Source organism: Grus americana, chromosome Z (genome assembly GCF_028858705.1).
Source record: "Grus americana isolate bGruAme1 chromosome Z, bGruAme1.mat, whole genome shotgun sequence".
Lineage (NCBI taxonomy): Eukaryota > Metazoa > Chordata > Aves > Gruiformes > Gruidae > Grus > Grus americana.
The window spans coordinates 53,820,070-53,846,748 of NC_072891.1; the positions used below are offsets into that span (position 1 = coordinate 53,820,070).

The window sequence follows — 26,679 nt, forward strand, 5'->3', positions numbered from 1 at the left end:
GTAATTTAGATGGCAGGATCTAGAGCCATCTACTGAAAGTCTTCCAGTTCTTAACTGTCAGTTTTAGCATAAACATTTGCTCTTGTCTGATCAGCCAGGTATGTGTAAGGCCAGAAAATAGTTCTGCCTCCCAATTCTTTACACTTCAACATCTGTCAATACGCAGAGGACACTTAAAAACTAATTATATGATCAAGAAAATGTAATATATTGAGAATATTTTCAAATGAGTGCTTTCAAAGTCTCTAGTGATTTCTTGCACTACTGTTTAAGAAAAGAAGCTTATTCTACAAAAGCATTAGCAGAAAACACTGCACATGAGTAAAAAAAGCACTGAAGTCTGCAGGAGATACTGTTGTAATCACCCTGGTGTGATCTATAGGCCCCTCTGTCTATCAACACAATATTGATTCAATTTTTAGTATCCCATTTCCCTTCGTTAGCTTCACCTGCTGCTCACTTCGGGAAGAACACACAGGGCCTTTTCTCCACTCTACAATACTCACTGTAAACAATTTGAGCAGAATAAAGCTCCAACCTTTTAAATTCATTATTCAGTTTGTCTCACTGATGAGAATAAATCTGAATTTTTTTATTCTAAACCAAGCCACCATTAAATTGTCCTTGACTGACATCCTTTGGAGAGATTCCTAGAAACTCAGTTCCCTTGACAAGTTGCATATACCCATCACTGGGGAAAAAAATAACATGACAACTCAATTTAGACACAGCTAGATTTTTTGGAAAGCATCTTATACCACACTTATGGCATCCTAAAACAGATTGAGACCTCTTTATGTTGGAAGAATTCCCTAAAGATGACAGAACACAAATTCAAAACTAGTGGTCAAATATAGTTACACACCTGATGCCAGCCAGGAAGTATAACTTGAATGAAATACTGACACTTCAAAACCAGAAATTTTTATCAGTCAATCTTGAACAACAAATTTATGATCCCATCTCATTATTTCTTGGAGGAAGGTGAATTAGTCTTTGTATTTCCACATGTTTTTAATTAGCTGGTGATGGTTAGAAACTTTCAGCTCAGACATATTCCAAGCCAGTTTAAACATACTTGTTCTTGTTTCTATTTTTTCCCCTTTTTATTCACACTAAAGCCTCAGGAAAAACACCTAAGTCTGTCTGGGTATACACGACAAAGTAAACTCTTGTTTTCTCTTTCAAAACTGATTCCCTACACCTCAGCTCTCCTGATACCTCTTTTGTAGCTGCTGCTCTAGTTATGACTGCTTACACAAGAGGATGTCTCCCCAAGGCCATGTAGAAGATACTGTACCTCTAAATACAACACCTGATAAAATGTAGGATTGCACTGTTTTTTCATGAAAGCACCCAATTGCATGGTCAACTCAGTCTTCAGTCACTTCTAACTTGTGAAATTTATAGAAAAAAAAAATCTTTTACTAATCAGAGTACATGACCTTGCACACTGAAAAATAATCTCATTCTACTACTCTTTCAAAGCATTCTACATTCATTATTTCAGTCACAAGGCCACCAATTCTTCCTGTAGGACAAGCCATTGCCTCACTATCAGCAGGAACTTTTCAACACCACACTCCTACTTTCTAGATCATTCCTAAAAACGAAGAGTGCGAGAACAACTAACACAGAACACTTGGTATCCTACCACTACCCTAATACACTACACTACTAACTACCTTTAGCTATTGTTTCTTTTCTGTTTATATAGCATTGCTAATTGAGTAGCTTTCACTCTCATAATTCTTCTTCCAGAATAATGACTTGTATGTGAAGGCCAAAGCACGCCTATGAAAAATACAACACCAAGTGTAAACTCCAGTTCTTGTAACTCCCTGAAAATTCAGTTCGAGCCTGAGAAGGTTAACTAACACAGTGACTTTTTTCCTACTGAAAGTTAGCTGAAAGACTAATGAATTGATCTAAATCCTACTAAAATCAGTACAATTTCTTCCACTGGTTCAGTGTGTGCTATGCCTGCATCTGCGAGTCAAAGATAAATTGATTTTTTTACTGTCACGCTATCTATAGATTTGACAAGTCCATATTAACCTGAACTATTAAGCTAGAAAAATTTTGTAAATTATTTACTGCAGAGTAGCCTTTTGGTACTGCTTCAACACAAGAACTTTGCACATAATTATGCACAGGCAACAGAAAGAAGCCAAACATTGTACATATACTGTGTTTATAAACAATAATTCCACCAAGAAGATACTCAATTCAATACACAATGCTAACTGCCAACACAACAGGATAAAACCTCTGTCAGCTCCAAGTGAAGGGAAAAGCACATTTCTGCAACTCAGCAACTACAGGTTGTTCTTTGGACAGTCCTATTCTACAGACTCTCGGCAGCTAGTCACAACAGCTATAAATCAGCCATTTGCTATGGCAGTGTGGTCCTGAAATGCAAGGACCTCATCTCTTTTTATTGCCCTTAGTTCTTCTGCTGTTTGAGAATGCTGCAGTGCTAATTCCTGAGTTTGGGGTGAATATAACATGCTGGGACAAGTGTAACTCTGCCCTGTGTCATCTTCCACAACTTCTTGTGCACACCATTGCAAACTGACAAACGTTTGTAATACTCATGGTACTGGTATACAAGTATGAGCCTGATTTGTGCTCCTCTTACAAACATGACAGATTTGAGTAGAGGAGTTATGAAGGCCTGTTGAATTCAGAGAAAAGTACTGAATTCAAAGGAAAACAACTGTCACTTTGGACCTAACAGGGAATTTAATCCAGCTTTTGTTTTATATCCTTCACAGCACAGTATCAATGCTAGATAAGAAACCTCATGCTCAGTTACTGAATCAGCAACCCCTGGTTTCTGTTACCTTCTCAACTAGATTCTGAAGCATTAAGTATTACACTGTTTCTAAATTACAGCTGTGGTTATCTTCTGAAATATTATACCAGATGTTTCACACAATCTCTATAAAGATTTGATCTTTCCTTGTTACTTGTCTGTTCTCAGCAACTGCCTCAAGCTGGTTGTTAACAATTAAAAGGTAACACTTTCCTTTTATAAACGTTATCAGTTGCATTTATTGGTATAAGAAGCAAATTAAACTGTAGAGGCACTAAGTATAGACTCTTAAAAGATCTTACCTGGAAGACTAGATCCAAGATTGGCAAGATCAGCAAAGGGATCGAAGTTCTGAGATTTAGCCTGGCTGAGGGACACACCTGAAGACACACTGGACTGGCTCCCTGTGGTAAAAGCTTGACCTGTGTAATAAGAAAATGTATCATGTACTTGGTGTATTTGGAAATTGAGAGAATGAATAAAAATTTATTTCAACAACACCTTGTGTAAACCTCCCCAGCATTCTGCTCCATAACATCTTTTACCATGACAAGAATCAATATTACTACAGACAGTTAACACTATTTGGTTCCTCTGCCTTGAACTTATTCTGAAAAACTACACAAGTGCCTTACTAAAGGGGCATTTAAGCACAACAGCATGGAGTCCTTTAAGGAACAAATCAAAAAGGCATAAACATATGTTCAGTTTCATGTGATTAAACTGACCAGGCTTGGAGTATTCCTTATTCCCTCTAATTAAAGAATTTCATTTCATAATACCTTCAAAAAGGGATTTCAACTGTGCTGACGCTACATTGCTGGTTGCTGAGGAATCTGCCCAAGAATCCCATCCACCTAAGAGATCCGGGTGGCTAGTAGAAGACGATATTTTAGGTGGCTCTGATGTCAAATTCCCTACAGAAGAAAAAAATCATTTGATTATTCTTTTAATAAAAGCATAATGACAACAGATATTTTGCCAATACCAACAGAACTGTGTATCACATTGTCAGTTACAATGACCAAACACATAGCTTAAATTTCTCCGTAAGAGTCATACAGTCTTCAACAGGACTCAGAAGGGTTTTACCACTGGAATTCCTTCATTTGTATTTGAAACATCCCATGCACTTCAGAGACCTTCTCCTGGACCTGCTTATTCTTATGCTATATTTTTTCTAGTTGTACCACTTGGGCATTACAATAGATTTTCAACATCAAAAAATAGCATTACCAATGTGATACTCTAACTTCTACACATTTTGAAGAGGTATGATGAGACCACATGCTCAATCCTTTATTTTTGTAACCTGGCACACTGTAGTTCATACAGACAGATTACATTAAAGGAGCAGAACATCTAAAGAAAGGGTAAAACATGAAGCATAGCTAAACATTCTGAAAGTTGAAGCAATTGAGATTGTGGGCAAGCAGATCCATATTTGCTTGTCCCTTAAGTTCTTCTTTAATGCACATATTTATAATCCTTAGCCATACAACAGTAAGCCACTGGAGGTCAGGCATAGTTCTTTACTAACACTGCTCAAATCAAGCTAAGATGTAAGAATAATTAGATCACACTTTCCAGCTTCCCACAATAAGAGACCTGAGTTTTACTATATCCTACACACAGCTTCACATTAGCTTTTCTTTATTTAACTTGTCATCTCTTCCGGAAATCCTTTAATCACAGAGGACAACAGGATTTTCTGTGAACCAAGAGGCTGGTTTAACATGATGCAAGAGTTTTTTTAACCTTGTCTAAAGCCTGAGAACACAGTCATCAGGGAAACTAAATTCTACTCAGGGGAAGACTACACTGGTCACTCAGGTTTCTTTCAATCACCTTCCACATCTCCTGTCATCTTTTGATCATTCTCACAGAGGGAAATACATTCCAGACTCGACTTGCATTAGATATGACCTGTCACTTGCATATCCAATTCGGTTCTCAGAAACACTCACTGAACAGATACCTACTAAAGAAAAATGGACACTCCTCCAGCTACTGACAATAGCTTGTTTTTGCAAGTGTGACCACTTAAAAGCAAGTTATCAATTCTGAAGTGAACAGTCATCCCACCTACTAGCTTCTCTGCCAAATTACTACAGCTTTAATTAAATTACCTTGTTAATATATTGCCATTTTAGCAGTAACTGTTCAACATTTTCACATTACAGGACAGAATACCTTAACAGACCAGATATTCTAAGAACTACTTTTCCTACAAATTGAAATTACATTTTAAAATACCTATGACTTTAAATTTCAAGCCACATTGAAAAATACAAGCCTAAAATTCTAGTTATTGAACCTGTGTACATTGAAACAGCTTTTCTCCTGTATCTACAGGGGTTTGGTAATCGTTTACTACCAAAGAAAGCTTATCCATCACTAAAAATGAATTTGAGACACTTATTACTGCTCCAGCAGTAGATTCAAGTAGATTCACCATATCTCATTGCTGCAGGTTATTTTGAATCAATGCTGACATTACTACTACTTTATTTTTAGTGAGTTTAAAATTGTTTCTTACATTAAGGACCTCATGTTTGCACTTTCTTCTGTTCTCTCAACACAACTCTTCCAAATATGTCATTTAAGAACAAGCTCTCACTTACCCTTTCTTCTCCAGTTACTAGTTATTATGTTTTTACTCACATTCACTCATTCATATTAAAAGCATTAGAACTACTAATATTCCTAACTTACTTGCTAAAATTGATACCACTGACTGGATGGAATGCTAAAGGCTCAAGTACATACTTCATCTAAACACATAGAAAAGCTGTCATTTGCAAGGTAAACTTAAATGAGCATGAAATGTTATCCCAATTCCTCTATTTCCATAGGGTTTTTAAAGCCTGCATAGCAACAGAGAAATATTGGGAAATCACTATGTAACAGTAGACTGAAGAGAAGATGGGTACTTTTCATGTATCTTTTCCCTACATTGACAGAAAGGTCCAGAAATTACATTAAAATAGCAGGTACATTAATGCATTTATTAAGGTGCAAGTGTTACCAACCAAAATCAGAAAGAGTAAACATAAAACAATAAGCATTGAAATCAGGTGTCAAAATATTTTTTTCTTCTGTGCTTGCTCAAATATTACTAACAGCTGAACATTGATAGTGGTCTCCTTGAGGTTGCAGGTAAACATTTAGAGGGCAGAAATTCACATTTATGTACTTTTTCAACTTAAACTTAGTACATAAAAGGGTTCTCTGTCACACAGGGATTGGACCACCTCTGGTATGAGGACAGGCTGAGGATGCTGGTATTGTTTAACCTGGAAAAGAGAAGGACGGGGGGTGGGCAGTTTTATCAATTTGTATAAATACTTAATGGGAAGAAATAAAGACAACTGAGCCAGACCCTTCTCAGTACTGCCCAGTGGAAGGGCAAGAGGAAGTGGGCACAAACTGAAACACAGGAAAACCTCACTTAAACAAAAGGTGTTTTTTTTCTGTAAAAGTAGTCAAACACTGGCACTGGTTGCCCATAAAAGTTGTGGAGTCTGCATCCACAGAAATAAAAAAAATCAGTAAGGACGTGGCCCTGAGCAGCCTGCTTTGAACAGGTCAGCCAGACAATCTCCAGAGGTCCCTGCCTCTGGAGTGAGACAGATTTTGGCTGAGATAATGCTCCACAGGGTCAGTATTGATCAAGTCGTCTACTGAACAGAAAAAATCATCATCTGTTGGTAACCTCATGCAATGACAACAATAGCATCATAACTAAAAGTGGCACAAGACTGGCAACTATGCAAATATAGGACTAAACTGCACAGCTGTTACTGTATCTATAGGACAGAACAAAAATGTTGCAAAGGAAGCAGCAAGTGGGATGATCTCAGCAGAATCAGCCACAGCTGGAATATAACTCCTAAACACATGGCAGAGGGCAATCAGCTGGCTAGCCTTTTATTTCAGGGAGGAAGCCTTCTCATCCCAGCCAGTCAAATACTGCATCTTTTTTACCCAGTTTCTCTGTAGCTAACACTCAGGCTGCATGACCCAGAGGCAGGGTCAACTACACTGACAGTCCAACAAGGAGAGGCAACTCCGAGCGGCATGCAATAAGATATGGGAAGAAAACACTCCCAGATTCAGGGTGAGGAATGTGACACCACCATTCCTGACTGCCTCCAATTTAAAAGTGGGGGTCTGCAGGAGTGTGGCCTCTGTGAGGAGAGGCCTGGGTTGCTCCATGCTGGACACGGCTAGCTCCAACAGACCCACCACAGGACACAGATGAGTGCCTCAGCCAAGATGGTGGCACCTCTGGGAAAACATATGTAAGAAAGGCTATAAAACACACTGCACAGCAGCTGTGAGGAGTGATAGAAGTGTGAGATAAACAGCCCTGCAGACACCAAGGTCAGTTGAGAAGGGGGAGGAGGTGCTCCAGGTGCCAGAGCAGAGATTCCCCTGCAGCCCGTGGAGAAGACCACAGTGGAGCAAATATCCACGCTGCAGCCTGTGGAGGACCCCATGCAGGTGGACATGCCCTGGAGGAAGCTGCAGACCATGGAGTGGAGCCCACATGGCAGCAGGCTCCTGGAAGGAAAAGGGAGGATACGTTCAGAGCGATGGCATTTGTCTTCCCAAGTAACTGTTACACATGATGGATCCCTGCTTTCCTCGAGATGGCTGAACGCCTGCCTGCCCATGGGAAGTGGTGAATGGATTCCTTGTTTTGCTTTGCTTGCATGCACAGCTTTTGCTTTACCTATTAAACTGTCTTTATCTCAAGCCACAAGTTTTCTCACTTTTACTCTTCTGATTTTCTCCCCCATCCTGACAGGGGGGAGTGAGCAAGCAGCTGCATGGTGCTCAGCTGCCAGCTGGGGTTAAACCACAACACCTACAGAAACCCAGTCCTGAAAGACTGTATCCCATGGGAAAGACCCAGCAGGAACAGGGGAACAGTGTGAGGATGAAGCAGCAGCAGAGAAGAGCTGTTACAGACTGACCACAACTTCCATCTGTATGGAGAGGGCCTATGCTTTTCTTTGAAAATCAGATTTAAAAAGCAACACTCCTGGCTCTACCATTTTTGCAAGGGTATGTTTCTCATTAAAGAATGAACATTCTTAGAAGCTCTACTTAGTAACACTTTGGAAATAATGTGCTTAGGATGGAGATACAGGAAGACGGAACATATCACAAAGCTTTGTTTTAAAACCTATTCATCTTTAAACAAAAATGCATGAGGAAAAGGCTTCACCAAGAATACATCAGAGAAATTAAATGAAACAAATAAGATTAGAGTATTACATAATGTCTCTGTAAGAATATTAGCAGAATGCATTCAGGTCAAGAAGGTCCAAGTTAGCCTCAGCTTGCACTTTAAGAATGGGCTGTACTATAACTTGACTTGCTCATTTCTTTTCCAAGGCTTCCAGAAAAATCTTTAACATCTGAATACAATCAGAATAGCATTCTGACATCTAGAAAATAAGTTTGCAGGTGTTTGTGTAGCCTCAGTTCTAAGAGCTCTCACAGGAAACTCCAGCTCCTAACAGAAGGTTAGCAATGCTAGAACTCCTTTCATCATAAATATTAGCAAGGGTTTCCTGTAAAATGTCATGCTATTTTGTGCATTTTGTATCTGCATTCCCAGAACAGAGAGCTAGTTAAAACAGCAGTCACAACAAGTGGATCTATTAAGACACTAATCCACCTTGACTAAGCTGAAAGACAAATGCACAGAGCAGCAGCAACTGTTGAGAAACAGAACCAGAAGCACACTTACCTAAATTTAAGAAATCTGAGCTGGAAGAAGGCGGAAGTGAACTGTGCATGGAAGGAAATGTACTAGCTGTAGATGTTGAGCTTGGAGTAAGAAAGTCCCCAAAGAGGTCTGGACCAGACAGGGCTTGATTCTCTGAGCTTGATGACATTGTGAATGGGTCAAAAGGATCAGCTAAAAAAGAAGCAGAAAACAAAGTTACTACGACAAGTTTTAGAATAAACAAAGTTGAAAAAGCCTTACTCTTCTGGAGGCACAAACAAAAAGTAGTGTTCATGTCGGTAACTGTGGCAGCCTTCTGGGAATTTTTCATGGCAAAGAGTCACTATCTGTCCCTTCCTCTAGATATGTCTACTTTCCAGTTGGTACAAAAAGTATTTCAGCCAAACACAATATGAATAGCTATGTCTTCAAACCCAAATCCTTAGCAAGACTACATACATTCAACAACATTGTTAATTTCATCCATGTAAGAAATTAAATTTGAATTATCATCTCAAACATAAGAATTACATTTGTTAAATACTCTATAATGCCAAAACTCCAAAGAATTTAAACAAAACAGCCTATTAAAGTACTAAAAAGAATATCAAGTAAAACATTTATACTACCACTTTGACTCGAAGGCATTGGTAACTCTGGAGCAGAAAGCACGTCAACTCAAGAATGAAAACCAACAAAAGCAAGGCTTTCAACAGGTCTCTAGTGATCACAATGAAGAAAAAACTAATTGGAAGAGTATTTATAGTCAGCATGGGGTAACGTGACAGCTAGAATCACAGCTCAAGATCTTTGCATTTCTACTGCCCTCTAGGGTCAAAATCCTCAAGAACCCAGGGACTCCTGCCAGATTCACTCAGAAGCTGAAGAGAAGGAATAATCTTGCTAGTGCCCTAGCACATCCTGAGGTAATCACCACATTGTACGGGACTAACACATCAAAAAACAAACCTTGGAACGTGATCAAGCTATCTTACATTGCACATACACAAAACCTCAACCACAAGATTGACATGCAAAGTGAAATACAACAATGACCAAATATTCTCACTTCTGCAGTGATCTTTCTTTTATCCAATTCAAAGGTAGAATGAGATACATACATGACTACTGCTCAGATGTTTTATGGAGCAGAGGTAAGAAATGTATAGCTAAAAAAATAAAGTAATAAAGCTTGTCTTTTCTAGACTTCTGCCTATGTACAAATGGTAAATTAAGTGATTCCTCATTGACCACAGTACAAATGGTAAATTAAGTGATTCCTCATTGACCACAGTAACAAAGTTCAATACTGAACTACTTCAAAAGAAATAAATACTGAAATCACCTCAATGCTCTACAAAAATACTTTGCAGCTGTATGTAGATTAAAGCTTTTAGTCCAAATGAATTATCTTGGTGCAAATAAGCAAAACCTTGTAACATTTTTCTGGATTATTTGACTAATTTTCCCCAAAATCGTGTTATAAGGCAGAGAACTGCTATTCCCAGAAGTGTGTCATATGACTGAAGAGCTAACTATGCAATGGTAAGAGGAATGGAACCTCTAAACTAAAACACCTTGTTTTAAACACCAAATAGGTACCAGCATGTAACATTCTCTTGCAGGACACAGACCTGCCAACAACATCAATAAAACCAGCAAGTACACAAACACACCTTTTAGCAGTACCATTATCCTACTGGTTTGAACAGTAATATACAGGATTTCCTGTTGCTTAGCAATCTTAGATGATAAAACCTCAAAAATCCCACACAGACATTTGACCTAAGCAGCACAGCTCTGTACCACATCTAATGCTATTGCTTTATGCAAAATGCAAGAAAGCAGTAAGTTATTACAATTCTATGCCTTAACAAAAGTAGTTAGTCACATGTGGATTTAGAAAAGGATCTAGCACATAACATTTGTATGGGAAAGCTCTGGATTGTTCAAGAGTACCGAATCTCCTTTAAATTCAAAGTTTGATACTTCTCTGTTTACATGGTTTAAAGCTAATAGGGTATTGGCAACATAACAAATACCTGGATAATATACAGCAATTTCTCTCCTTCATGCAGTAAACACACCTATTCTATGCAGATTTTTGCTATAGACCAGTGTCTTCAGTGCACAGATCAACAGATGGTACTCACTTTGTAAGCAGAATGCAACCAGCAGTTTTTATCTGCTGGTCAGCCAAAGACTACTGATGTTAAATTCACATACCTGAAGACATGGCTGCTGCTGAAGACGTACCCTGATTAGCAGCTGGACACTGAGACTGACTGCTGAAAAAGAAATCTGTCCCTTGTCCAAGAAGATCTCCGGTGGGCTCTTCTGAAATCTGTGATGAATTACCCACAAACAGATTGTTCAACAAGTCCGCATTACTTGATGAAGAGTTTGTTTCTGATATAGGTTGTTTCTGTTCTGGTGAAATATCGGAGTCTAGTCCCAGTAAGTCTACATTCTCTTCAGGAAGAGATTTTTCTAACAGTGCAGATGGAGTTTCAAAATTGGCTTCAAAAAGCAACTCTCCTTCTGGAGTGGAGTCTTTTTCATCAACATTTACTGCACTTTCTTCACCTGGAAATGTAGGGAACTCCTCATCTGAAGGATCGCTCTCGTCCCTGTCATCAGATAGTTGAACACGATCATTTTTAGATGAACTGTCCTCTATTCCACTTTCCGGACTTTTTCCTTCTTGAATAAAAAGAAATAACAGCTCGTCAGGATTCTTCTGCCAACTAGGATAAGATAGACTTATATGGTGAGATCATAGGAAATCAATCCTTAATTAATCAAAGGTCACAAAAGAATTGATGACAAGAGCTGTTGTCCACCACCTCTTTGTACAGGGCAAGCAAAGGGGCAGCTCACTACCATACTTGCCACTTTACAAGGGCAGGTATTATTATTTTTTCAAAATGGGACTGACTTGAACATTCACCTCAGGACATCGTACCACTTATGGCTTAGAAGATCACTCAGTAACTGCTGCTCCGCACAATGATAGCATTCAGTGTCAGTAACTGCTTATGCTGTCATTTTTACCAGCAAAGCAGAACCCAGAAAAAGGACTTACACATGCACTAAAGTTACATTTTCTCAGTCCATACATACTGATCTGGACCCACTGGCTAGTCTACTTTGTTTCTTCTGTTCCTCAGCCAGCCCAAATGGGGCTGTGGGGATGCAAAGGCTTCCTTGCAAGCCTTTAAGGTTATGATTTTTGCTGAAAAAGAAAAATTCAGCTCAGCACTTAAGTTACACACAATACCAAACCCCATTCCTTGATGTTTATCCAAATGAAGCCGAATGACCACCTGTTAACCTGCAGAGCTCACATTTTAAATAGCTTTTTCTCATGTTCTGGTGAACTAGTGACTTTTGCTGCATAAGAAGGCTTAAGCACTCATTGGAAGGCGTACAAGACAACAACTATACAACAAATAGTTACTTCGGAGGGAAACCTATACCTTTCCAGTCCAGAGAATGAAAGAAGTTATTTGCATCAGTACTACTGCTGTGTGGGGATTCAGTCTCAGTAGGTGCACTTTCTGAAGACTGCTCCAGCTGAGATGCTTCTGCTTCATACTGTGCAGTTGAACCTGGTTGTCTAGGCAGCTCTGGTTTCCCTGTAAGATAGATTTTAAACCAGAACCCTTAGACAGAAACTTCCAAAACTCAATCTTGGTCATAGCAGCTGGTATTTCACTTGCAGACTGACTGCTATAGCAAGACAACTGTCACAAAGTATCTCTTACTCTGCAAAGGCAAATTCCTGAAATTAGCATTATTAACTTTGTTTCAACTACAAAGGCTGTTAAGACCCTATATTCAACTATAACATTAAATTAAAATCAGACTCATGGCAAAACACTCAAGCATTCAATTTCATTTTCCTACAAATGTAAATAAACTCCTCACTTGTACCAACCATCCCCTAAAACAGGAAAGAGCCATGAGCAACATCTGCAATAAGGAACAGTACATCAGAAAAGAGCAAATGCAGCTATAGAAAAAAACACAGAGTATAAAGCCAGATAAGAACATGGAATTGTTAACAAACATCTCAAAGGAGTTATGTAATACACTGTGGGCTCTGATTAACTGCTCCTTACATTTCTTATTTTACTGAGATCAGGTATTAAGTGACTCTTGTGTAAGACTGAATTGGGCTGAATTACCTACTGCTAAATCATGTCTCAAAAAGGAGGCTTCCTCAATGCAAATAAGATGACTCCCTACATGAAGTGTTCATCTACTGTTTGAAAAGAATGGGATGAATGCTTGGGAGAAAGCTGTTTGTCTAAATCTAAATACTGGTAGACCACTTTTTCACACTCCTTCCACATACTCAGTTGCAGTTTAGAGATGCAGAAAAAATAATCTGCCTTAGAAAACACATATGAAAGATCATGATTAATGGCATAATGCAAATTCAATTTTAATAAGACAAGTTTTATAAAACCAGTTCACAGCACTTGCTCTTGTCCTATTTCCTTCCCACCAGTTTTAAGAAATATTTTCAATGGAATTTGAAACCCTTCCATTTATCAATCAGAAAATGAAAGTGACTTAAACTAAGAGTAATTTTTACAGATCCTCATTATCAATGAAACATCTTAATGAGCTGAGAGTTGTGTTCACAGTAGGATCTTTAAAATCTGTATAAACTAAATAGAAAATTACCTAAATGATAATACAAACCAAACATATCCTGCTAAAAAAAAGACAGCAGCAACTACCTTGTATCAGAAGAAATGTAATTACAATGTACCATATTAAGAATAGAGAGTAAGACCTCATGTATGGTGTCTAAAAATCACCACAATAATCTCCATCATGCTTTTTATCCTGGAAGCACAGAGAAGGCTTAAGAGCCTTAGTGAAAATGTCAAAGCTAATTACTGATACCAGGAGAAGAAAGATACTGAACAGCATTAACTGGAATTAATGCTGGCATATACAGATGAAGCACGGAATATAGTATTAAAAAAGTTAAACATCTGCTGGACCATATTAGGAAAAGTTGAGAAATTGAATTACAACATTGCTTGGCTACGCATAAGGACCTCGATAAAAACATTTTTAGTTAAGAACATTTGTGAGGAATGCATAGATGATTTTAAGTGAAATTACAGTGGTGCCAGTTTAGCCAAATACAGTTCTTTCAAGACATTTTGCCTACAAATCCTGGCTCTCAATTCCATTCGCTAAAATCCCTGCAAATAGCATATTCATAGCTTTAAAGCAAGCAAATGTAATAACAGCAGAGTTGAGAAGGGTAATTATAATCCCCCATAGAATGCAAAATTTTAAGTGATATTTACCAAAAAACACCTTTTAAATTTCTTTCACTTAAAGCAATGTCAGAAATTAAACACAAGTCTCAAACACTAAGTACATGAGAAACTTTATCATGTTCTCTAGTTTTTCAAGAGATTCATTACCAAATTTTGATAAAATCTCTTGTTGTTCCTCTCGCGTGGAGAAAAGGATCTTGGGATTCAGTCCCTTTATATTCATGTTATCCCATGGTGGCTGTTCACAGCTAGGTCTGTCTCTGGGCTCCACCTCTACTTCCAGATTGACTTGAAACAAATCAGGGTATTTTTCTTGTATGTCGCAGGCATCCAGATCATACCTGCAAAGATGCACACAAGTAGAATCTTGATACTGATGGCTAACTAGGTTAAATTCACTGCAGTCCAAGACATAACTTTAAAGCAATTAGTATAAGGCTTAAAACATGCTGTATTTGTTTACTTTTTCCATATATTTAAAACAGGTGGTATTTTGATACAGAATTTTTTTGCATCATGAACAAAACCTTCAGTTTCCTTGAGGTAAGAAAAATAAAAGAATCATCTTATTGCAATCTAAGTCATCCTCTTCCTACACCGACCATATTTCCTCCCCCCACCATATGTTGGTTCAGCAGGTTAAGCAGTTTCAAAGAAAACTTCTTCCAGTCTCCTACAAAAGGGTGTCAACGTACTTGGCAAATTTCACTGTGGTGGCATTTCGGGGCACAAAACCTGTGTGGAACTGAATCTGAAACATCTTCATTGAAGCCATCTGTTGAAAATCAGAAATACAGGGAAACTGCATGAATCCACATGAACAGTATGCACAGTGTTCTGCTTTTGATATAATGTAAAATATTTTAAGAATTAAAATATTTTGAAGTGTTTTTCTGCTACAGTTTCAGTTAATTCCATATATATTTTATCTTGAGAGATTTAAATGCAGTTTAAGACAGAACCCAGCTAAATCTATTACTATCAGAAACAAACCAAAAGACCTTGAACAAGATACCCCTCATCACTAACCTCAGACTATCAAAGTCTGTTAAATATTTCCAGACCCTGTTCTAAAGGCTGAAACTGTATGACACTTCGTACTTTTCTGAATAACATACACTCAGAAAAACTCATTGTGCAATACACTAATCAAGAAGTATGTGTCATCTATAAAGGAGTCCATCCAGAACAGTTTTAAATGTAGCACATTTAAAAGGACACTTCAAAAGACATGGAAAGAGTTCTTTTTCCTGTGCAACTTCAAGTCAACCATTCATCCCAGAGAGAATTACAGGGCTTTTCCAAACCGATTCCTTATAACTGTTCAACATTCCTAATTGAAAAACTACTTTCCCATGCCTGACCAGCATGTGAGAATCCAGAAAATGCTACTATAGAACATTCCTATAGCTCCTGGTCTTACACAGATCCAAATTACAGAAAACTCATACATCCACAATGTATTAGTTCCCCAGCTTTACTTACAACACATGTTGAATAATCTTGCCAATCCTTACAAAGGAAGTCATACAGTAATAGTCCAGTAAATATGATATAATAAAATTGAATGATGAAAGCTTTCCTTGTAAAGGAGCATTTATTGAACATCATAACCAGACGTCAAGTAACAGGCAGAGCATTGCCAGTAGGTTGAGGGAGGTGATCTTTCCCCTCTATCCAGCACTGGTGAGGCCACATATGAAGTCCTGTGCCCATTGCTGGGCTCCTCAGTACAAGAGACACATGGACACACTGGAGAGAGTTTCTCTGATTCATCCATACATCCCTGCCCGGAACTACATATAAAAACCTGATCACCCTATTAAATCAGGTTTCTTAATCCCTTGCTATGTGCGACACTTCCTAGAAGATAACTAAATCCTCTCAAGTTAATTGCGAGCAAGTGGGAGACATTCACAAAGCCTAGCTCTAGGCACTTCACAGCAATATTGAAGTGTGGCAGTAAGAGTTCTGCAGAGACCCTCAGGGGCCATTTTACAGTACATAAAGCTAAGGATACCTTGAATATTGTTCCATCAAAGCTGCAAACCAGGATCATCACAAACACTTTTGATGTATGTTACAGCAGACGGATGAGGAAATTGCAATCTTTTCCAGTTTGTGAATAAATGCCAGAGAAACCATACCAAAGAAACCCTACCATCAGTGAAACCGAGATTGCACAAGGAGTATAGCTAACCTCGGCTGATTTTTCCCCAGTTGTATGCCTTCTTCACTGATGACCTTGAACCAAATACTAGTTATTTTTGTGAGTTAGAGACTCATTTCACTGAGCTTTCAGTTTGAGGATGTTCTGGCAGATCTGGCCCCATATCAATCTGGGGACATTAAGAAAGTCTTGAACCTCTGCAACATGAGAAGATTTGATACTCACCTTCCTACACACAAAGTAGAAGAAAACATGGAGAAAACTATTTCAGTAATAATAGATATGTATGAATATGCTTGTTTGCCCCAAATGTATGGAACCTGAAAAACCTCTGAATCAATTTTCACAATGCTCCAAGCTATCCTAAACTTTGCACTACCCCTTCCTAACTTTTACATGGATCTCCAAGTTTAATTTGGGTTACTCATCTGGAGAAAAAAATCCCATGCTTTTTAGAAATTTGAAGACAGGATTCATTAGCAAGTTTTTTGTGATCTTGCATCCATAGTTGAATTAAAAACTAAACGTGCATTCTTCCTAGAAGAGCAAAAAACAGTGAGAAAATGGGCTATAAAAACTCAACCTGGCCTTAGAAATAGGGTACAAAACCACATGGATTTTTCTAGCCTGTTTTGTACAGGCAGTCCCTGGAATTTCACTCTTCTATTGAGTGATTTTCCTTTGGTTGCAGTTTATTTGTACGGAAGTTCTAGCTTGTTGTGCAACTTAACACACAACAATCACTGCCTCAAAAAACCGGCTAGAGGCTTTCCATGCAAATACAGTGACTATCCTTACTGGAGTACTTTCCAGAAATGCTTACCAAAGCAACAACATGCAGAGCAGTAAGAATGGACATACTTAGGCTTGAAAAGGCTAAATTCCCAAGTACATGAAAATCTTATGCATTTCTTTGAACAAAGAATAGCAAGTAAAGCTATGTACTCAATAAGATCACAAATACAAGTACGACAAAACTACAATAAGAAAAAGCAAATCTTCCATGTAGGCCATTAAATATATCATTACCTTGGCTTGTAGTCGGCCTCCTAGTGTTGACCTGGCATGATAGATCACAATGAGAACATCTCCCTGGACCGTTATACCTAGTGGAATTACTGCTTTCCCATCTTCAATTCTAAACTCCCTGAAGAAAAAACATAACCACAGTTATTTTTGTTTAAAAAAATTAGTGTATAACCTTATGTTTAGTGTGGTTTCTCCAAGGCCTTCAATATCAACCCATAAAAATCTGCTTCAAGTTCTAATGGAAAAGAAATTCACCCTAAATGATTAAAATTTAAAAGCTTCTCAAAACTACAAGTTTAACAGTTGACTACAGCAGAGCAAGAACAACAGACATATTTAGACCCATAGTTCTCAAATCAAATATGGGAGAAACATGTCTTCAAGGAGCTGCTGGGAAATGCAAGAGACAGGGTATTATGAAGAAAGCTGTTTGAAAGAAAGAAGAAACTGTGCAAAGTGCAGAGAGAAATTGTACTTGCACTGCTGTGATATGTTAGGACTCCCACTGAGTGACAGTGGTAGAGAAAGGGGGGAAAATGTTACTATAACACCTCACAGCTCTTTCTGTTCTGGGTCTCTTCAAACTGACTAAACTCCTTACAGGGCTTATAGGAAAGGTAGATCAAAGTATTTATAGGAAAGCTAGAAGGACTTTGGTATTCTCTCGTCTTTCGACTGACTACCTACACCTAGTACTGCTAGTACCATTTGCAATTCCTGCGCTGTACTACACCAGCAGGCACCAGAGCTGTACAGGGGCTAATAAGCACCCCCCTTACAGCCACTGTGCCTGGGGGATCCTTACTGTTACCATGACTGAGACATGATGTAGTTCAGTACATACACACCAGGGACTGATCTTCCTTGTTTATACCACATGGAGTGAGAGGAAAGAGGGTCTTGCTCATCAGTGCCTCCCAGTGCCCACTGTGTCAACCCCACCATCACCCCCACTTTCTGCAAGAACAGATCCAAGCTACTCTTATAACCACGTTGTCTCTTCCTCGTGATTTACCTTTCAAGATCAGCTAAAAGGGGACACAGGAGCTGTTCCATACATTGAAGAAGCTTTCTGCTCAACTGGCATATGCAAAATCATGCTTTCTCCTTACAGTAAAGACTTCATATGTAAATTAGTCTAGAAAAATATAATGTGCTGTTTCAGAGCACTTCAGAGCACTTACTTCATTTTGTCATATTCCTGGGAGGTAGTGGTTACTCTATCATCTCCCACATAAACTTCACAAAAAGGCCTGCAGCCATTACGCTGCTTACTGAAAAGAGGAACTGGAGTCATGACGATTGATCTGACAAGGATGGGCTTGCTGTGAGGAATAATGGGTTCTTCAGCCATCATGTCACACATGTATTCAATGTACCTGCCAAAACCAAAAGATACTCGTTTAACCAGAAAACCAAATTCTAGAAATGGGTGAACACCTAGGTAAGTTACTTCTGTTCATATCCAGCCACTGAGCAGTGACAGATGAAAACAAAACACTAGCAACATTTAACAGCACTTCCAGCAAACAGATTTTCAAATCTGATAGAATTTCACAAAAGGAAAACGAAATAGAAACATGGAGAAATTTGATCCCTAGCCAGCCTCTCAATTTAAGGACAGCAACACAATTTCTGTGCCAAAGCCTGACAGCTGCATTACAACAGAAAAATATATAGATCAGAAAATTGAATACAGCACTGCATATTAACTCATCTGCAGTCATGTCCCACCTTCTACACACGTCCAGACATTGACTTAGGTCTGTAGCTTTACACATATTCACTTGTGAAACAAACTAGCCACTCTTTCAAAGGCCTTAAAACACTGAACTAAAACTATTCATTTTGTATCTTACACATAATGGATCAAAATTGCACAACAAGTCTGAAGCTAGTAACTCAGAGCTTCCTAAAGGATTTAAACTTATCCTCATTAACATAAGTTATCTTGTAGAGGACCCATTAAATATACTCAAATCTCTACAACAGCATAATCTGTCATTTATACTTAACTAATCCTTACTTCTCACCTTTCTAAATCTAATCCTTTTTGTAGCAAACACCCTTACTACCAGTGTCACTTGCTACTGAGACTTTATTGTTATAAGGTCTATCAAATTAAATCAAATATTCAGTTTAAAACATTTGCCAAAGTATATGTAAGTTACCTCAGCATGCACTCCTTTAAAAAGCAGGAGGCATTCTAACCTAATCAGAAAAGATTGACAGAAATTATTGGTCTTTCCACAGAACTTGCAGTGTTCTGACACAGTAAAAGCTACTGTAATAAACTAGTAAACATGGAATAAGTCTTACATATGTGGAAGAGGATTTTATACTTAAAAGAGCATTCAAAAGCACTGCATACCCTTGTTTTCATTCCTAAACATTTCTTCACTACAGCTCACACTTGTCTCACTTTTGACAAGAACATCGTGAGTAACTTAAGGGCTCTCAAAATTCAGAACTACTTTCTCTACTCTGACACACCCATTTTTCTAATTATTTTGCTGTTCAAACACAGACACTACTGAAATAACTGATCTTCCTAAAAAGCATCCTGTAAAAATAGTAGTATATTCACAATTGCATTACTACTTGCTTCAACAGTATCCTACACACAGACCAATACCATACCTTTTATGAGAAGGCCAAATGCCAGGAGGACAGCGTTTCATACTGAACATATAAACTGCAGCTTCAGCAGTAGTGAAGAGACGACAGAAACACAGAAAAGAACAAACTACAACAGCAGATGCTGCTCTTCCATCCTACAAAGAAAAATTGTAACTTTGTTATTAAGCCTAGTGTAAAAAGTATGACAGAAGTTACTGAAGAAAATGCTTTCTCCTCATTTAATATAGTGAAGTCCAAGGTCTAGTGTGATCATTAGATTTGAAGTTTGTATCTGTGAAATGTTTCCATTGGTTTTCCACACCATACAAAAAATACTACATATTATCTGCTAGCTCAAATGTGAGTAACTTTTAGCTTAACACTGTTTGAAATTTTCAATTGATGTTTATTACCCTACTATCGCTAATACCCATTTTTGAGTGTTTCCTGGCTGCTACCCGAAACCCCAGTTCAGTGCTATTTTTTGGCTGATAATCATGGACTACTACTACAACAGAAGTCCCGAGATTCAGAAGAACTAAGCCACACTAAACTATTTAGTCTTCTGACTGAAACTGCCTGAGATTAATAGCTTGCCATTAAAACACTAAAATTCTTTCTGCATGGACCACAGCTACACATATCCCAGGTTCATCCCTGCATTATAAAAGTCTAAAGATTCTGAAGAGGTAATGGTTGACAGAACAGGATTTCTCTAGGTTTTTTGCTAGCAACATGGAACAGATTTTTTTGTAGTCATTTGGCATACAAGTGCAGAAGTGGGGAAGAAGGAAATGTTTTTCCCCAACTTGTTTTGACAGGCATTTCCTTCAAAGCCAGGCTTCTACTCTAACCATTACCTAGGTCAATGAAAAGAAGGTCTGCCAGCACCATAAAAGCCAGATCTTTAAAGAGCAGTTCAACAAATCAATATTATTACTGCTGGCATAACTAGCAAGCCCAATGATTTCCAGAAGTCACTAAATTTGTCTATGATTCTATGGGCTGGACCCTGCCTTTCAGTTAAATTTCACACAGGTGTAACAAAAACATGGTCCCTACCCTGAGACACCTACACTCAGGACAACACATTAATGAATGCAAAGGAAGAAAGAAACAACACTGATGAGCACGACAAGCACTGACCTATGTACACTTGCATTACAAAGCCTCTTCCAAATCAAAGCACCGCACCATGGAGAGAAAAATCGTTGCACAAAGTAGTGAGCAAGTCACCACAAACCCTTTGCAACTGTGCCATGAAGTCAGAGGATAACTTTACAAGACTTTAAAGTCCGCTTTACAACCAGAAATACAATATTCAAAATAAAGAATATCTTATTCATTAGTAAATAAATATGATGACAGAACGTTGCACTTCAGAAAAGCTTGAAAAGTTGCAGAATGGGAGCAACAGAAACACTCCCATACAGAGAAAGGACAGTATGAATTTAAATTTTCCCCTTTGCAAGGATGAATGATCTTGGCTACAAAAATAAACAATCCTCAGGCATAAACAATCATTAAGGGACCAATGAAAAACAATTATTGGAAAAAGCTAGATTGTGAGCATAAGTTTCGTCCAAAGCCTCACAAAACTAGATAGAGGAATTTTCTGTCTAAACTATTGTGAAAAGGAATAGCTTTCATAAAACAAATTAAACATATCTTTTCATAGTGTGTGTATAATTATCTTAACTTGGTTCATCTGAACACAGGTATCTGAAGGAACACTTATGCATGCTTAAAGAGCTGCCTCATATCCAGTTGGCAAGTCTCTTTGCCATTAAGTTCCACCAAGATGATCTTGTACTCATCGAATCACAGAATGGGTTGGGTTGGAAAGGACCTCAAAGATCATCTAGTTCCAAACCCCCTGCCATGGCCAGGGACACCCTCCACTAGACCACATTGCCCAAAGCCCCATCCAACCCGGCCTTGAACACTTCCAGGGATGGGGCATTCACAACCTCTCTGGGCAACCTGTGCCAGTGCCTCACCACCCTCACAGTGAAGAATTTCTTCCTAACATCTCATCTAAAGCGACCCTCTTTCAGCTTAAACCCATTACCCCTTGTCCTGTCACTACACTCCCTGATAAACAGTCCTTCTCCAGCTTTCCTGTAGGCCCCCTTCAGGTACTGGTGAGCCGCAATTAGGTCTCCCTGGAGCCTTCTTTTCTGCAGGCTGAACAACCCCAACTCTCTCAGCCTGTCCTCATAGGAGAGGTGCTCCAGCCCTCTGACCATCTTTGTGGCTGGCTCACACCTTAAACTATGCAAGTTTTCAAGGATGACCATCACTGCATGGCCCCAAACAATTACATAGAGCAAAATGTTACTGCAAATGTCCAGGAATTACTCCAGCCTCCAGTATATGTGCTACAGTCTTGCAGTATCAACAGAATAGGATGCTTGTTAAAAACGCATCCCAGCCATTGCCAGTCCAGAAAGACTTAACTGTAGCTGAAGCAGGGAGCTGCCATTTAAAGCTTGTTTTCAACCTTTTTCTCATCTCACATACAGTATAAAAATTTAACAATTCACTGCATTATTCCAAACCTCTACAGTAAAGATCACAAGACAGGAAGCCCTACCTGGTACTGAATCCCAGCCACCTAGAAGCAATTCCACCTTTACAATAAGCAGTTCTTATGTTTTGTTATCCAAGAAAGTGTATTAATTAAAACATTCTATCTCTATCAGATAAAGCATTCTTTTCAACTTAGATTTCCCAGCTTTTAAATCTACAATATCTAAAAAAAAATCCAGCTATATGTCCAAGACACATATTGCAGCTATCATGCATTTCTTGTCATTCTGGTCTCTTTACATCACAACTGCCATATATATATATAGAAGCTTTCCCTCACATCCGAGGAAAAAGAATGAGTTAAGTACCTTAAAGGAAACACTTCAAGGGAAAGATGTTACATAAATTGGTGCTAATTCATCACATCTGCTTCTTACCTACTTGACCAGCAATCATGTGATACTGAGGCAGTATAAGTATCACATTAATACAGAATTAGGTTCCTAACCTCACAGCAGCACTGAAAATCCAATCAGTTTTCAGGAGCTAACATTAACTGATCTTTTTCCTTGCAAAACTCTGTTTAAGTACATTTTTGCCAGATTAGCCCTCTTTTAGGGTCTAACAGTGGTATTTCATATAGACTACTATACCATATCAAAGGACTAGTTATGAATGCTTTCCAGCAGCATCATAAGTATCATAACAACTGTCACGTTTCTCTTACTACTGCACAGGGAAATAAGAATGTCAGAATTTCACATGAATTTCTCTTACACAAATATAACAGCAAACTCATGTTTTAGATCTTGAACATAGTAACTATTCTGTAAATCAATTCTCCCCCCGCCATATTTGACATGATGTGGCTCTATCGAGAGTTTTATTGCTTTTGGGGGATATATCAAAGTTAACAATACATTAGGAACAGTGGAAGTTACACAGCAATCTGCTGCCAGAAAAAGCAAGTTCCACTGAAAGTCTCATAGTCAGTTTCTGCAATTCTGCAGATACAGATTACATTCTAAATGGACAGTAGTGGGAAATGCAGATACATCCATGTGTCACTCAAAAAACATGAACAAAAATAGAGCAAACACTGAAATAGTAGAGCAGATTCTTTCTTCCAAAGGCTACTTTGCCTTAACCCCTCCTATATACTGCCTTCCATGCTACATGCAAGTAAGCAGGGGCTATATTATCCTCCTAATTTGCTTAAGGAAAAAATCTATGCAAATAACTTTCCTGAAGACCTAGCAGGATGGAATTGACTCCACATCTCACAGTAAAGAATACCAGTAATGTTCACAAACTGAATGGATACTAGCATCCTTATTCACAATTTAAAGCTAGATTGAGCAATGTGCTTCAGATTTAAACCAATTTCTTACAAGGCAGTGCACAATGCAAACATTCTTCTGGTCTTGTTTCAGCCATAAATGCATGTTCTTGCATATGCTATAAAGATTCTGAAGATTTGGTGCTCGTCTTGCTGGCCAGCCACATTCAGAAACCTGCAACAAGAGAGATAGCAGAGGTGAGAAACAAGATTAGAGTTGCATACATATACACAGCTTGTGCTATGCAAATAAGAGGCAATTTTACACTTTAACACCACCTTCAGGTAGAAATTATCAGGACACTCAAGAAAAGTAGTCTCACACAGAGTAAGCACCACTTTATAGTATGAAGTGCAATAAAATAACTCAGATTACTATCTGAAATTTTCTTAGAGCAAGTTAGAAAGTAAAACAGGTTTCAGCTTTATTTGTGTACAGATTCTTAAGCAAAAAACCCCAGAGATTGGTTTGCTTTTATCTGTCCTTTATTCAAAGGGCCTCAGCAGTTAAATAGTATTCCTTCTGCAGTAAGTGCTACAAAATACTACCAAATAGTCAGCCTCACTGCTGACAGTCTATAGTCTTAAAATCAGCTGTCCAGTAAGAATGCTGGTCCTTGAGCATTTGCAAAACTTAAATAGATGTTCTGCAAGAACAAGAAACAACTTACGAAGCAAGCTTTTTCTATTTCTTTTTAGCCAGGAACACAATTGTTGAATGTGGAAGACCAAGTTTAGCTATCAGCAACATGTTTTCTTACCCAGACAAAAAGGTTCAAGGGTTACTCTGAGATGAATTACCTGAACTGAGTATCACAAAAAAAATCTTAATGAGATTGGGTTTTTGCCAAGCTCAGGAAAAAGTGCTGAAAGTCTGACAGTCTTCTACAGCTTTTCGCTGTATTCTAGTATTTTAATTAAAAAGGAGGGCAGTTTCAGAAAGTTTTACTTTGCAAGAGATTTAAACTGAACATTCTTTTGTTAGTAAGGCTTACATGAAATCACCACTGAATGAGTAAAAGCTAAGGCAAGCACTCCTTTATATTCCTGTTCACCACAGGATTCAATGTGGGCTTTAGTACATATCAAATATTAAAGTGGCAGTGAAAGAGTCATATTGCAGCATTACAGCTACAACCCACAAAATGGTCTAGAAAAGCAGGTGTTTATAAAAAAGCAAAAAGAACTGACTTATCAGGTTTATCATTTACTTTCTGCTCAAACACTAGTTTTTGCATATCACACAATATTACCTTCTTCCACTTTGGCTATATTTTAAGCTCAAAGTGTTCTGACCATTAGCAGAATGGAGAGTGCACAACCTCTGTGAGCAATCTATTCCAAGTGGGACTCAAAACTAGCAGAGAAGACTTCAAAACTACCATTAACTAAGGTTAAAGAAATCTGTAAAAGTTCCACACAGATAATATACAGCAAGAAAGCAAGAACATATAATTTCATAAATACCTACTAAGCAAAGTGATAGAATTAAGAATTTCAGAAGCTCTTCTCTGATCAAGTTTAAGGCTTGCCATAATTATCTTTTGCAGGCACTAAAGAAAAACTAAGCTTCCCTAGCTTCCCATATGGCTGCTCTCACACAGCACTGAATAATGAAGTTAAGTCAGTCAGTATTACTCATTGTGCACCTGGATTTCAATGACAGACAGGGACAATTCCCCCAATACATTTAAAGAGTCTGTTTTCCAAGTAAAATAGCTGCCTTTTTTTGTTTTTAAACAGAACACAATGTTTTGTAGAAACTGCTGACATGCTCCCAGCCAAAGTGGGCAGGAACCTACAACGTTTTGACAAATTGTATCTACTATTACTTCCCAGCAAAACAAAGACCCTAAGACAAAACTGATGTCAAAAAGATCAATGCAGACCAGAGGAGTTCCAGATCACTGGTAGATTTAGCTGTGCTCATATTACCATTCATAGTACCAATACATGAGGAATATCAATGTACAGGCACCTCAGACTTGCATAACCAAAAAACCATCCCCAGAGTAAGCAATTTCCCAGTCACAGAATTTATCATTCCATAAACAGAAATTGATAGCTGGCAGGATGAGGAGTAAATCAGTTCACTTGCCAGTCTCAGCGGCCTTTCGAGCAATCTAGCACTAAAAAAGCATTGCTGAAGATTTTGCTTTGAGGTACCTGCTCCAAATAATCATGCAGGAGGTTTCCTGCATAATTAGGCTTTGCCCTTCCATGTTGAACAGCCTCTGCATGAACCTCATACAGAAACAAATGCCTGCACCCAAAGATGCAGTAATTATTTTTTCAGGTCTGAAAATACTTTGTCTTGTCTACAAGTTTACAAAGAAACAAAAGGAAGGAAGAAACAAGCACTAGACAGAATGCATTAAACATACTTCAGTCTGACAGTTTAAGTGAACTTGGGTAACTGAAGTAATGCTAAGGATGGCTCTGCAGGATAAAGCCCAAAATGGGTTTCCTGTAACAAATCATGCTTCTAGACTCTCCTTTGGGAAGTCAATATTGTGGGGAAGGGGCATAACCACTACAGACTGTTTAGGTGAGGTCTAATGTGGCCAGTGCTAGACAACTCACAACACACTAACAGTCTCCACTGTTGAGATACTTACAGGACAGTTGTGTGTATTTAGGAGTCCAGTATCTCAGCACCTAATAAGGTGTCCTCACTATCTTGTTACTGAATTAGGCAAATGTCTTCATTTTAGTATCAGAGACAGAGCCAGAAAGGCTAACAGAGGCTTAGCTAAGCTATACCAGTATTTCGGGCAGTAGCAACGAGCTGTCAGCTAGGGCTGGGACATATGGGAGTCAAATGCTATGTAGTGGGACAAGGAGAAAATCGAATGAACAGATTGTGCAAATCAGACACCAAAGGAGTATTACCTTTGATCAAGGAAAACCTCCAAATGTAGGAAAGACTGACGTTTTAGTAAGATTTTCAATTAAGTATTCTCCATTTAAATCTGAAACATGTAAGGTACCTGTACATGTTTTCAAAGATATCACTAGCCTAGGAAACACAGACTTTGATCAGCAAGATTAAAGATTAGTCTTTAATCGGTTAAGTTTGGATTGAAGGCAAAGACAAGCAGAATATATGTTATTCTTTGA

At 38.3% G+C, this 26,679-nt stretch overlaps 1 protein-coding gene across 3 annotated transcripts in view; it reads right to left on the minus strand.

The window, feature by feature from the left end:
* GAK (cyclin G associated kinase) overlaps window positions 1–26,679 on the minus strand; it is a 75,080-nt gene that overhangs the window by 10,423 nt on the left and 37,978 nt on the right. For all 3 annotated transcript variants that reach the window (XM_054809292.1, XM_054809291.1, XM_054809293.1), the window contains 11 exons: window positions 23,612–23,734; window positions 19,710–19,843; window positions 18,254–18,448; window positions 17,070–17,187; window positions 14,566–14,645; window positions 14,018–14,211; window positions 12,041–12,199; window positions 10,788–11,264; window positions 8,583–8,753; window positions 3,601–3,735; window positions 3,121–3,240 (listed from right to left, as the gene is read on the minus strand). In XM_054809292.1, coding sequence (XP_054665267.1) covers window positions 3,121–3,240; window positions 3,601–3,735; window positions 8,583–8,753; window positions 10,788–11,264; window positions 12,041–12,199; window positions 14,018–14,211; window positions 14,566–14,645; window positions 17,070–17,187; window positions 18,254–18,448; window positions 19,710–19,843; window positions 23,612–23,734 — 1,906 coding nt within the window. The remainder of the gene's footprint in view (window positions 1–3,120; window positions 3,241–3,600; window positions 3,736–8,582; window positions 8,754–10,787; window positions 11,265–12,040; window positions 12,200–14,017; window positions 14,212–14,565; window positions 14,646–17,069; window positions 17,188–18,253; window positions 18,449–19,709; window positions 19,844–23,611; window positions 23,735–26,679) is intronic.